The sequence below is a fragment of the Neolamprologus brichardi genome, chromosome 15 (assembly GCF_056152115.1).
Source record: "Neolamprologus brichardi isolate AB-2024 chromosome 15, ASM5615211v1, whole genome shotgun sequence".
In the NCBI taxonomy this organism is placed as follows: Eukaryota; Metazoa; Chordata; class Actinopteri; order Cichliformes; family Cichlidae; genus Neolamprologus; species Neolamprologus brichardi.
This window is the reverse complement of record NC_142118.1, coordinates 2286180-2300000: the sequence shown is the minus strand read 5'-3', so window position 1 is coordinate 2300000 and position 13821 is coordinate 2286180. Positions and strand designations below refer to the sequence as shown.

The 13821-nt window shown below is 39.8% G+C and overlaps 1 protein-coding gene across 12 annotated transcripts in view; it reads right to left on the bottom strand.

Moving 5' to 3' along the window:
- The window catches only part of cep128 (centrosomal protein 128), a 52347-nt gene that overhangs the window by 11738 nt on the left and 26788 nt on the right, over positions 1–13821 (bottom strand). For all 12 annotated transcript variants that reach the window (XR_015720686.1, XR_015720687.1, XM_087852022.1 and 9 more), the window contains exons 18-19: positions 6713–6772; positions 4577–4769 (exon numbers count right to left, since the gene is read on the bottom strand). Coding sequence is in view for 10 of the 12 variants with exons in the window: in XM_087852022.1 (XP_087708148.1) it covers positions 4577–4769; positions 6713–6772 (253 nt within the window). In the remaining 2 variants the exon portion in view is untranslated. The remainder of the gene's footprint in view (positions 1–4576; positions 4770–6712; positions 6773–13821) is intronic.

Sequence of the window (13821 nt, the reverse complement as noted above, 5' to 3'; positions counted from 1 at the left end):
AAGGTTCTATTTTGGTAAATGGTAAATGGACTGATTCTTATATAGCGCTTTTCTACTCTCCCGGAGTACTCAAAGCGCTCTATACAACATTACAAAATTTTGGGACCTAAACTTTTTAATTTATATATTAATGATATCTGTGATGTATCAAAAAGGTTAAATTTTATTTTATTTGCAGATGACACAACTTTTTATTGCTCTGGAGAGAATTTGAAAGATTTGGTTGAAATTATGATTTCTGAGATGTTAAGATTAAAAATATGGTTTGATGTAAATAAATTATCTTTGAATCTGACAAAAAATAAATTCATGATATTTGGCAGTCGTGTAAAGGAGGAAGAAGTCATTATGTCCATTGATGGAGAATTGATCGATAGAGTTACTGAATTTCGTTTTTTGGGTGTAATAGTAGATGAAAATTTGACGTGGAAATCACATGTTGAGTATATTAGAAAGAAGATGGTTAAAAACATTTATATTTTGGGAAATGTAAGAGATTTATTAGACTATAAAACAATGTGCATTTTATATTTTTCATTGTTTTTCTCATATTTTAGTTACTGTATTGAAGTCTGGGGGAATACATATGTGAGAATACTATAAAACCTCTAAACTTATTACAGAAGAAAGTGATACGAATGATTCATAACGTTAAATATAGAGAACATACAAATAAATTATTTATAAAATCAAAATTATTAAAATTAGGAGATTTAGTGAAATTAGGGACACTATTAATTATGTTTAAGGCTAAAAATAATATTTTGCCCTTTAAGTTACTGTTGAGAATAGATTCCTTAATATACATCAGAGTTAAAGAGAATATAGTTTGTGATGGCTTGCAACATTATACTATTGTGGTTAATGAGTGTAAGAATACAAAATAGAAAAAAAGGCCTGGGATGGGAACAAAGAACTGAGGTACAGGGCAGGAGGACAATCAACCCCCACCCCCAGGACAGTAGACAGAGTTTCTGAGGGTGAGGAGCAGACAAAGGGCAAATGGGCACTACCATAAAAGGAGATGGCGGTCAGGGTGTCAGCACCCTTGGCCACTGTACTAGTGTATTTACATTGTGGGGGTGTTTACTGTAGGGGGGAGGAGACCAGAAGTTATAACTGTAACTGTTGTGTGGAGTTCTTTAGATCAGCCTTTAGCATAGGACTGCATAGGAATGCAGTGTGCTGATCTCCAGATGCATCTGTAAGAATAATGGGTAATAAAAGGAGTGTGTAAAACAGGGAAACATCTCAGAGTGATCTCTACCAGGACCAAAAGAATCGCAGAGACCGGCGTTGTCTCAACATTACAAAGAGTATTTTTATTGTGTTCAGGGGGAGAAGATAGCAGAAGGAAATTTTATTTTAAGCGTCAGCTAGCTAGGACTACACAAAGATTAATGAGTCCAACTGTTAGGGGTATACGACTGTGGAACTCACTTCATGATAATTTAAAGAATTGTATAAATTTACATTGTTTTAAAAAGTGTTACATGCTTAAAACAATAACTCAATATGAAGAATGTGAATGAAATTGGAGTTCACTGAAAAAGGATCCATTATAACTTTTTTGTTTTATTTATTTTCATTTTATTTTTCTCCTTGTTACTATGTGGAGCGGTATATTCTGATTGTAAATTTGTTGTTTGGTTTGGGTTAGGACCGGAGATAAATGTTAATGTTAGTTTGTTCCCTGATTTTTGGTGCCCACTTGTAATATAAATTGGATTGTAGATAGGGGGCAGGCTCCTTTTCACACATGGTTGTAGTGCTTTTTGATAGAAAGTGTGGTTGGTTTGAATTGTTGTACCAAGTGTGAAATAAATAAATAAATGAAATGAAATGAAATGAAATGAAATGGTCTGGGGCTGCTTTGCAGCTTCAGTATCTGGATGATTTGCTGTAATCGATGGAAACATGAATTCTGCTCTCCATCAGAAAATCCAGGTAGTTTTAATGCCCTAAAGATTGATTGGATTATTCAGCAGGACAATAATCCACGAGTGGAGCGCACTAGTCAAAGTCTGGACTTCATTCTGATGGAGATGCCGTTCATTCTGGGAAACCCTCCAATGTGGCTGAATTCAAACTATTCTGCTAAGGAGAGTGGACTAAATTCCTCCACAGTGATCTCAAAGACTCATTGCCACTTATCGCGAGTTAACCAGTTATTATGTTTATGGGGCAATTACATTTTCACACAGGTCCAGCTTGGTCTGAATAGCTTCCCCGGACACTAGAACTGCCATTATACCCTAACTCATAAGAAGCACCAGGAGGGCTAATTTTGACTCCATCCAACCACAGCACTAGAAATGGCAAATAAATCATTTCAGTTACTAATTTCCTTCTAATTGTTGAAATTTAAGATTGAAATTAAATGTAAGATTCAACAAAACAAGTATTAAAATAACATTTTGAGGGTTTTCATTAGTTTTATAAATGATTTTGATAATTTCATTACAGATTATAAAGTTAAACAGGACAAAACAATTAACTAATAAGTGATAATAAGTGATACAGAATAACTAGCAAATAATTGAAGTATTACAGAAAAAGAACATTATGAAGAGTTAAGTTTATTCTGGATGTAGCGCAGCTACACGTTTGTAGCTGAGCTACAATAAACACTGTGACAAAGACTGAACAGCTGATTGCCTCCTTTTTAAATCTGACCTCACAGTTAGCCACAAAAATGTAAGAAACATATTTTTTATTAATTACTGTAAAAGTGTAAGAGAGAAAAAATGTATTTATCATCTAGTTCACGTCTGCCTCTGATCACCAAACCTGCGACCACACCGCGCGACCTCGTCACCTCGATCAGCTGCTCTGATCTGGATTTATTTATTTACTTTATATTTAGCCACTGTAGTTACATATTTATGAATCACATCCAGCTAATTTTGGAAGCCTTAAAGTTTAAAAAATGTGTGTGAACCATTGTGATGTTAGGTAATCTGTAATTTCACAGCAGCGTCTTTGGTTGTTCTAAGTATAAGTGTTCATATTTTTTTTACCCCCACACACCCCAAATTTCAGTACTTTACCAATAAGCCCATTTTAGGAAAAGCCATGAAATATGAGAGTCTGTGGTTTTAATTTAACAGAATTACACAGTTTTTAATGCCATGCGGTCAAAATCATCGTATTTACTCGAGTTCTCTTTACTAATCTAAAAACTGGTTTGATGATCTGAAACATGTAACTGTGACACTACGTTTTCACAGCTCAGTGTCTCCGCTGACCGACACGTCCAGCCCCTCTCAGCTGCAGGAGGATCTGTAATACTAGAACAGCTGTTTCCACACATACACTGCAGACCTGTTTTTAAGGGAAAGGGCCAACAGGGAGCACTGCACAAGTGATGAAAGGTCTTAGGAAAAATACACAAACCGCAACCGCAATCTGACACAAATCCTGTACACCACACAATGTCTCCGCTGAGTGCTGGCAATAATGGCTAATGTGTTGAGATAAAAACAAGCAGCTCTCAGAGCTCACGAGAATACAGCTCCCCCTTTGAGAATATTCATTAATTAGTATTTACCATAATGCATGGTTGAGGATGTAGTTGCAAAATGCACCGTGTAATTACAGCCGTTGCTGAGAAGAAGAGTTTATAGCAGAGGTGATAAAATCCACACCTTCAATACTCAGATACTGCTGCTGTGACAAAAGATTACTCTTAGCTCTAACTACTAAAGAGACCACATCACTGCAGTGCAGACTCAAACTGCTGATCCAGAGGCAGGAGGAGCCGATTCCAAAGGTGATCGAAGTGATCTTGCGTGTATCATTAACTGAATTGTCCAATCACTTTACTCGAAAGAAAAGAAAAATGTAAACAGATAGCTAACTCTGTTTCCATCTCCTTGACCATACCGAGTTATCCAGCTGTCTTCAGTCCCCCTGTGTGTTTAGATCTCTGATAATGGAACACAAATTAGGTTCATTTCCCCGTATTGTTCAGACGAAGCGCTGAAAACAAGCTTCTCTTCCTCTGCCAGTTACAGCTCATTAGGAGAAATTCAGTCAAAAAACAAGTCATCTTTCCACGCGAGGCTCAAAGTTCACAAACCATTAAGATTCTTTCTCAAACATCTGCAACTGCAAACAGTCAGACCCATCGTAACAAACAAAAAACAATGATTCAGGCACACACACAGTCGTTTTCACCAGCATCCATTACAGCTAAACACAACAAACAGTGAGTAACAAAAACACTTCTGTCACACGCCTGCGCTGAATTACTTTCTTAATGATGGTGTGATTACATGTAAATGTGAGAGGATGAAAACGGGAGATTGGAGTCTGACAGCTGTGTTAATCAAAAGCAACCATTAGAGAGAGAGAGGAGGCTTTCATGGAGAGCTGGCTATGATAAGTACAACTTCTCACCCTCGTGAATGCTGAGAGCATGGAGAACTAAAGGACTTCTCATCCTGTGCTCTCTAACAGCTGCTAGCTGCCTTTACAGGCCGAACGACTGTGATTTGTGTTGCCCGATGCTGTGCAGGGGCATCCCGAGTGTGAGTGAAATCAACATGAAGGCGTTTCTCCAATTAGATCCTACCTTTCTTTTCAGTGCTGAGCGAGTGCATCAGCTTCTCCTGTTGGTCCAGGCGCTGCAGGAGAGCTCTCTGCTCTGAGTCGCGGCTTTGCCTGAGGGCCTTCAACTGATCCCTGGTCTGCTGATGTTGCCTCCTCAGGCGCTGTTCTCTAGTGTCGCGCTCACGCACCTCCTCACACAGCCAGCGCAGCTTGGTCTGGTTGGTTTAATAAAGACAAACATTGTTGTAGTTAGGCTGGAAACTGTGGAGGGGATCAGGCCAGCAAGCCTCAGGCCCCACCATGACACACTACATTTAATACACAGGTTGGAACATGAAAAGCGATTTTCTGGGTTTTCTAATGTAGAATCCTGCACGCCGATCAATGCAAAGAGGACAAATCTTCCTGATCCTTATTTTCCCTGTGCAGCCAAATCATTTCATAAAAACTTAATTTTTCATTACTTTCAAAGGCGTTTTCCTCCATCCTGTCTAAGCTGCCAGTTTACAGCTCTGCTGATAATTCAGCTCAAATCTCAACATTATTATTTTTATCATTTTGTCTTTTAGATGAATCCAGACCCAGGTTGTAAAGTCACGTCAGAAAAAAAACCAAACCACACAAAATGAGCACAGCAGTGTAAATTTACTGTTTCCTACAACAGCAGAGCCAAATGACTGGTTCAATTGTTATTCCAACTGTGCACTGTAAGCCTGTAAATCATACCTACATTATACTACCATAAAAACTCTTAACAAGGGAGCTAATTACCTCCCTTGTTCTCCAGCGTTTTACTCTTGTAAATGCACATTACTCTGAGAGAATTTCTGACAGGAGATACATTACAGTGATAAACACTACAAATTGTGCAAACACATTTTAACACGATATCATGCATCACAGCCGCAGCCTTAATTACACATTTCTTTTGAAAGTTTACAACAATAAACGGGGATTTATTTGTCTCGGAGAAAGGCAGGTGGCAACTAAAAGGGCCGAGGACGACAGCGAGCATCTCCTCTGTCGCACGAGGCCCGCGAGAACATCGTGGAAACGCTTATATAACTGATATAAAAGCACCGATGATAACAAGATATGGCTGCATGTCTGTGAGAAGTTTAATTTACAGCTATCGTTGGGGAACCTGGTAAAACTCAACTCTTATCTGACTTTCATTGACATTCGAATGACACTGACATTTATTGCAGACTCTAAGCACACATCGGTGCACAGCAAAATAGTTCAACAGTGAAGCATCGTAGTTGTCTGAGAAGTTTTTACCACAGTAAATGTTTGCACAAATATATCTCCACATCTATGGTGGAGGGCTTTCCTGGCACGAAGACATTTTTGGCATCGCTTAAAGCAGTTTTATCCAGACATGAAAGACTTCGTGCAGTTTTGGTAATTGAGGTTTTAACTACTCAACCGTTGTTTATTAACTGTTCAGAACTCTTAACAACTTATTAAGAAAATGCACACGTTTCTGTCAAATGAGGAAAAGCCAGATAACTAGAGGCTGCCTCTCACTGCGTGCTGCTCACACTTTCACGGCTGCCATCTTGCCCATATTTCATGTTGTTTAGCATGTTGGGGACAAACTGAGGAAACGGTCACTAAAGCACAGGAGTCTCTTTATAAAAAAAAAAACGGACAAAAAAGTCTGGCGAGGCGTCATTTAATGAGTCTGAAAAATATGAAATCACTTTCCGAGATGTGTTTGGTATTAAAGATCTTAAACGGTCTGGCAGCTCCTCCACCGCCTCATTTTTTAAACTTTCGCGCAGCAGAATCTGTCAAATCTACAAGGTTATCTTCAACTTAAGACTGCGCTGTACGTTTTCATCACTCTGCTTTCTTTTTCATTAAGAACTGCAGCTCTAACACCAGCTTTAAAAACTCACAGAATATGAACACTGATGTCTATTTTCTCATAGGTGTGGCGGACGCTTTGTTTGTTTTGTGATTTACGTTTGTGATCTTCTCCATGTAACCTGGCGAAGAACTGCAGATGCAAATGAGTTTTAAGCCAACTCTGGCAAACCCTTATGTTAATATTATATATAATCCCTTGTTAAAACAAAAATCTTCACTATGTCTTGACTGTATTATTTGTGTGTAAGAATGGTTTTCTCCAGGGACAAAAGCTGAATCAAACCTTCGTCTCAGCCAGCCAGCGGTGCGAGTCCTTCACCAGTTCAGGTCTCTGAGAAATTGCCTGTTAGAAAATTACAAAAACAAGCAAATAAATACAAAAGCAAGCTTTCCTGTTGCTGTTACGTGTATATGCTGTAGGACAAGGCGAAGTTAAGTTAGACAGGCAGCAAGTGAATCAAAATGCAGATGGACAAACAAGAGGACAGGAACCAGATCGAACAGCCTCCTGTCAAAACTCTTAACTTTAGTGAAGAGGGGCCTCTGCCAACTTAAATTGGCGTGCGCATGTTAAACAGCTTATGACACAACACACACACACACACACACACACACACACACACACACACACAGTTAGTGCGTGTCATAAAAACGAGCTCAGGGAGTATGTTCCAATCTTTCCCAGACAAGCTTGTCAGCATCAGCAATACAAACTGACTGCCTGCCAAGTCCTAATGACTGCTGACACACACACACACACACACACACACACACACACACACACACACACACACACACACACACACACACACTCTTAAGGCAAAAAGATAGACACAGATAAACACAGTCACAGAACTAGACGACACTCAGTTGAGAGCACACCTCTGCCAAGTGCTATGCAGCTGCTGAAATGTGCCAGCTGCACATGTGGAGTTGTCAGCAAAGATTAATAATCCCTCTCATGCTTCTTTATCTCTTTGTTACACATGAGGTGGTGAATTCATGTGCATGCTAATTAGATTTGGCCGTGCTGAGCCACATTTAAGTTTCTGCATTTCTATGTATAGAATATGATCGATATGTCTTTAATAGCCACCGGGGTTGCATTTCAAACACAGCGATATCTTTCACAATGCATACCCCCCCTCCCCTTTTTTTTTTTTTTTGTTAGCTACTGGTGTTGTTAGCATGGCGAGTAAGCTCGCATAAAGGAAGAACACACTCATGACAGAGAACCAAAAGATGATGTGGTCATGTGACACAATTCTTAACCTCGTGGCCGCTTTAGGTTCACGCCAAATTCAACTTTGCTTTTTCTTATTTGGCTGTTAATGGAGGATTTGTCTCTCCTGTCTCTGCTGATGGTTAATCAGGAGCAAAAACAAGGTTAGTACTTAAGCACAGTGGTGCTTGAAGATAAAAGATAACATCAGTATTCTAGTACGGTTATAAACACTGGCGTGTTTACAATGTTCGACATCTCTGGTTAGCCTTTCATCCTTTGCTATTTATCATTAAATACAACATAAAACAGAGTCTGATGCTGCAGGTTATAAAAGCCATCAAAGTAAAGCTTAAAAAAGCCAAATAGATGAAGAGCTCACTGAGGTTAACACAGTCCATTAAGGTATTACCAGCTCGGCATCAGTATTGGCCAACATTTATCACTTGTGTTTCATCAATATTGCGCTGCTGCTACTTTCTTCAAAGATAGTGTTAAGTTGTTGTTGTTGTTGTTGTTGTTTTTAAGGAATTACAATTCCTTTGTTTCCTTGGAAACAAATAGCAACAAAAAAATAAAACAACAAAACAACTGTTATTTTTAATTTCTACATTTCAAAGTCTGTACGTTCCACAATTCATCCAAAGACAATCACTCACTAAATTGTATTATAATCCCTGCACCAGCTGCAGCCTTTAGCCTGCACTAAGAGTAGCTTTACATGCATTTTTACCTTCTGGTAGCATTTGTGTGCCCGTCATCTGTTTATAAACACAATCGCTCAAAACGTTTTGAATGAATCCTAATAAAACTTTGTAGCCAAATATACTATAGGATGATATTAGAACAAGTTAAAGTTAATCATGTCGAATGAATACCTTTTACTCCTGCATAATGTTTGAATCATCATTTCTCAACAGCTGCCATTGCTACCTTATTACTGCAGACTCACAGACGTCTTAGTAGTAAAAGCATTTTAAAAACAGAAGAAAACAAAATGAATATACACATAATACAATAATATTCCCTTAAAAATAAGCACTGTCTATAGAATGAGCTGCCTCCCAGAGTGCTTGTTGTTTGTTTCCCCGGAAAAAAATGGCTGTCCTCTCTGTCCTCTGATTGGCTGGCCCATACAAACAGAGGGTCTCACAGCAAGGGGGTGGGGCTTCTGTGCTTATAGCCCGAGCTCGGTGCTTGAGATGACCATATTAATTACTAACAGCCCCACACAGACACAGACAGTGAAAATAGGGAAATGCATTCTGTCAATAAGTGTCCATTCATTTAAAACAGGAACTATAGTTTTAGATTATGATCACAAGCTTTTTTAGGCTCCAACGGTCATGAAAGCTGCAGTACCACGTTTTGGAAAACTGGGGTTTTCCTTTCATCCAAAACAGAAAAGCCCTCCTGTGCCTTCTGATGGCACAAAAACATTTCTTTAGACGTTTCATGACTGGTAGAGTGATAACACACTCCAATGGATTTTGAAAAGGTAAAAACAAAAAAAGCCAAAAAACAAAACCCTACCCCACTCCACTCTCCGTGACAAACCTTTTCAAATAGCTTTTTGAGCGTGTTTATAGAGACTTACCCACCCACCCTGCTAACAACGTCAAAGCAAACCCCCTCCTGCCACCTACCGAGGAAAAAAAAGAAAGCCAGCAGATATAACAAACATGAATTCACATGGACGAACTCACACACAGCAATGAACAAAGTAGACAAAAGTAGAACCCCTTTTTCAAGTACACCCTTGTGGCAAGGTGTTTACACATGATCAACAGACATGGAAAACACACAGCAGGAGTTTTTGGACCCTTTCTGTCCTGCGCCTTGGCGAGCAACGTCGTCACCACGCAGGTGTCAGGCAGCGTTTTCAAGCTGTCACTCAAAACCAGATACAAACAAAAACGCATCTCCCAAGTTGTTGCCACGGCAGCTCAAAGTACGGCAACAGAGCACCGCTGTGCAGAGGTCCCCGTCTCAGGGAGGGTACAGCCATACACCAGAGCATGTGACTGCGTGGGAAGATAAAACATGCCTCTGCGCTTCTCGCTCACGCTCTCTTTACTTTTTTCAAAAACATCAAAGGCCACACGGCAGAGTAGCAGACAAAAAGGAGGTGAAACTGTTGAAAAACTGAACAAGTAGGCTGGGAGTTGAAAGTGCTGTCTGTGGGCCTGAAGTGAAAGAAACACCACTATTCCTCACAGCAGCACTGCAGCGGATTCCAAGCATCTGCCACCGCTAATTTAAATGTGTGACTACCCGGTTTACAACTCTTTCACAACGCGAATAAATGTGTGGCTGTGCGTCTTTAGTTACAGTGTGTTTGCTGCGCCTCCCACTGTGAAGATGGAAAAGCTGGGAAGAATTTCGAGAAGCAAAAAGGCAGAGACGTTAAGACCAACAGCAAATGGAGAGGACACAGAGAGATGTTTTCATAGAGATTACCAGCATTACTCTTCATTAAACAGTTTATGAAAAGAAGAGGAGAGAAGATGGAAGGTAGAGAAAAAAAAATAACGACAGATGTCTCGAGTTGGATTTAAACACAGATCTTTGATGCAGCTCAGCCTAAAACAGAAGAGTGGGAGCATAAAATAAGCCACAATTGAAAGACAAGACACACAGGGATTTATTATAAAAGGAGATGACTCACAAGGTTAGCGTTTAAGGAAAAGAACCAAAATGACTGTGTTGCCATGCTGTGGTAAATTATGAGACTAAAGAGAAGAAGAAGAAATGAAGCCTATGTGGAAGTGCCAAAAAGACGCAGTTCTGGTGGCCACAGAGACAATCCCACAGACGTCACACTAGCAATTAGGGCTGGGCTAAATCATACCGTTCACGGTAATACCGGTGTAATTTTGGGCAACGATAGGAAAATGAAATATCGCGATAGAATATGGGTAAAACGCGCATGCGCACTGCCAATGTTTACATACGCACATGGCGGCGACGCAGAATGAGTAGAGCGAAAGTGGATCGTTAAATGAAACGGATGAATCCGAACTGGTTTGTTAAAATGCTGCAACTTCAGTGGTGTGGAACTGGTTTAGCTTTCGTCCGTCAGATACACAACAAAGCACTATTTTTGGTAGCGCATGCTAGCGGGCCGTCGTTATTACCGTGTTGTTTGGAAAATACGGCACACTTAAAATCAATCCTTTGATTTCTCTGAAAATCGACAGTGCCCCTTATAATCCCGTGTGCCTTATGTATGAACTCTGGTTGTGTTTACTGACCTCGAAACGATTTTATGTACACAGCGCCGAAAATCTGTCAGACGTTTCAGTACGACTTTGCTAAGCTACGAAGCCGCACCGCTTGATGGATTGTCGGAGCATTACGGCTCCGACAGTACGTATTACCTCGCGGAGTGATACGTACTGTGCTTCAACATAATATTACTATTGATATTGTGTGTATAACCTCTTTTTAAGTTTTGTGGATATTATACATGGTTATGCTGAGGATATGTCGACCGGTTTCCACTGGAAATGCCTTTTGGTTAAACTGTCAGCGAGGAATTTGCACTGTTACATTTTTATGTAACTTTAATGCAAATAAAAAAACAGCTGCTTGTTTACGTGAAAATACATTGATGGGTTTTTTGCACTAATAAAGTTGTGGAGTTGTAAAGTATTTTGTCTAGTGTCAATTATATCAGTTATGTCAGTTATATCGTTATCGCAAATTTTCAAATGTATATCGTGATAAATATTTTTGGTCATATCGCCCTGCCCTACTAGCAATTAGAGACATGTTTACAGACGGGGCCTTTATGCACACAGGTCACAACTGTTTCTCTCCTTTTTGTAGAACTTATTCATTTGGATACCAGCTCAGGTCTCAGTTACTGGGTTGACTTTGACAGGCGTGCCACATGAATCACTGTCTGCCATCATCTGTCACCTCAACCAGTTCAAGTCGCTGAACTGGAGCTCTCAGGAATGTTTGTGGTGCTGGTGCCTTTTTTAATTGGTTTTAATGGAATTATCTAACAACAAACATGACGTGTCATCCAAGGAATTCTTTCCTGCAGTCCTGGTGAGTGAAACTGAAATATTGTATTTGTTACTTCAGCGGTCCCCAACAGTTTTTGCGCTACAGACCAGTTTATGTCCGACAATATTTTCATGGACCGGCCTTTAAGGTGTCGCGGATAAATACAACAGAATAAAACCAGTACCGGTACCAAAAAAGAGAAGATTTATTCATAACACACGGGAAAAGACCCAGGGAAACCAAGTTAACGATAAAACCGTTGAATACCATGAATTTCACACCCGAGCCTCAACTCTTGCAGCCCGGTACCAAACGGCTCTCCGTGGCCCGGGGGACCGCTGTATTACTTGACCGAAGTAGCAGGTGTCTTTTCCTGGGTGTTGCACTCATATAACAGCTGTTAACTGCTAACTGCTGTTAATTAAGCTTGCTAAATTTAGCTCCCTGTTAGTACCAAGTTTTGAATCAACATGGCAGCGGCCAAAACGCTGCAGAGTTTCATCACAGCGTGACATCACTGTGGATACATCCATCTTTCATCAACAGTCTATGACGACAACCAATCAAGTTCCAGTTTACGTGTAAATCTGTCCCACCTTGAGCTTAAACCTTTTGGCTACACCCTGTTAACGTTTACAGTTGAAACCTTTTGTGAGGTCTCACTGACCTTAACCGTAACCTGTCCACTAAATTCTTGTTAGTTCGTTAATGTGTCCGAAGCACCATGAAGAGGTGAATGAGACATTTTGCATAAAGGTGCTTTCAGTGCTCAAATAAAGTAGAAAAGCCATATATGAGTCATTTTGGCATAAAAATATCGCCTGACTCGTCTTACAATTAAAGTTGTATTCAGCAAAGTTTGTTTTTTCTTTACACCACATTCAAACTTCTTGTTTCTTAGTGCTTTTAAAATCAAGGAAGGAAGGAGGGTATCATAAGGTAGCCGAAACTTAATGCACCCTTTAACTGTTAATGATCCCCCCCATTAGCCCGATCGCTACAAGTTTGACTTCTTTCGGCATCATGGATTACAGAGGAGGAAAGGTGTTGGCTCGCATGTTTGACTGCAGCACTGCAGGACCAGCTTGAGAAATCTATAAGAGCAGATAAGAGTAGCCAGGGTTCATTAGCCTGGAGCAGCAGAGGAAAACTAGCTTTAAGCAAAGTGCGTGGTGGGGTGGGGGGTTAAAGAATACACTCAGTAGGCAGTGTGGAGGCTTTACAGTCCAATAAGCAGATTTATAGGTGCATGGTTATGTACAGGTGGGTGATAAATAAATAGATCAAGTAAGATATGGGGTATGGAACGTGGATGGCTTCAGTCTGACACAGTTCACTTTTATATTCATTTTCCTCAAGACTTCATTCAAAGATGCTCACATTTACACAATGAGCCACAACACTCACTGCTACCCATTTTCATTTCCTGTCTCACTGTGCAGAACCTCTTCTCAGCTCCTTTACTTTGTCAAACTCAGACTACAGTCGTAGTTGTTATTAATGAGCCATGTCAACCTGACCTGTCACAGACTGTGTTCACCGCGGTAAAGACGTTACGCTAAATATTTGCTTTAGAAACGTTTCCATCTGAAATAGATGGGACATTGTAGAAAGACATGAAAGATATGCAAACTTGATCTTTTGCACTTTCTGTGACATTTAAGAAAGTCTGAGCTTGATTTTCATGTTTTTTCATGTGTGTAGAAACTTCATCATGGATTTTTGGACATAAGGACTAGGGCTGCCACAAACGATTATTTTGATAGTCGACTAGTCACCGATTATTTTTGCGATTAGTCGACTAATCAGATCATCATCGATTGGACGTAAAAGGTACAGCTTATTGCACCAGCAGCATCTGCTCTTATATAACTATCATTAGCTTATAGCTTTAAGTGTTTAAGGTCTGTGCTAACTAAAAATAAAGACAAGATGATAGTTTATTAAATTTTAATGAAATTTGCAGATTGTTTCGGTGAAGTTTAATAAACTCCTTGCTATCTAAAATATAACAGGACACCGGAGTAAATTCTCGAGCATCTCACACTTCTGATAATCAGCTGTCTGCTTGAGGTTTATTCAGCTGTGTAAAAACTATAACTTTAATCTTAGCCAAACCGATTTACTCAGGAACAAATAAAATACTAAAAAAA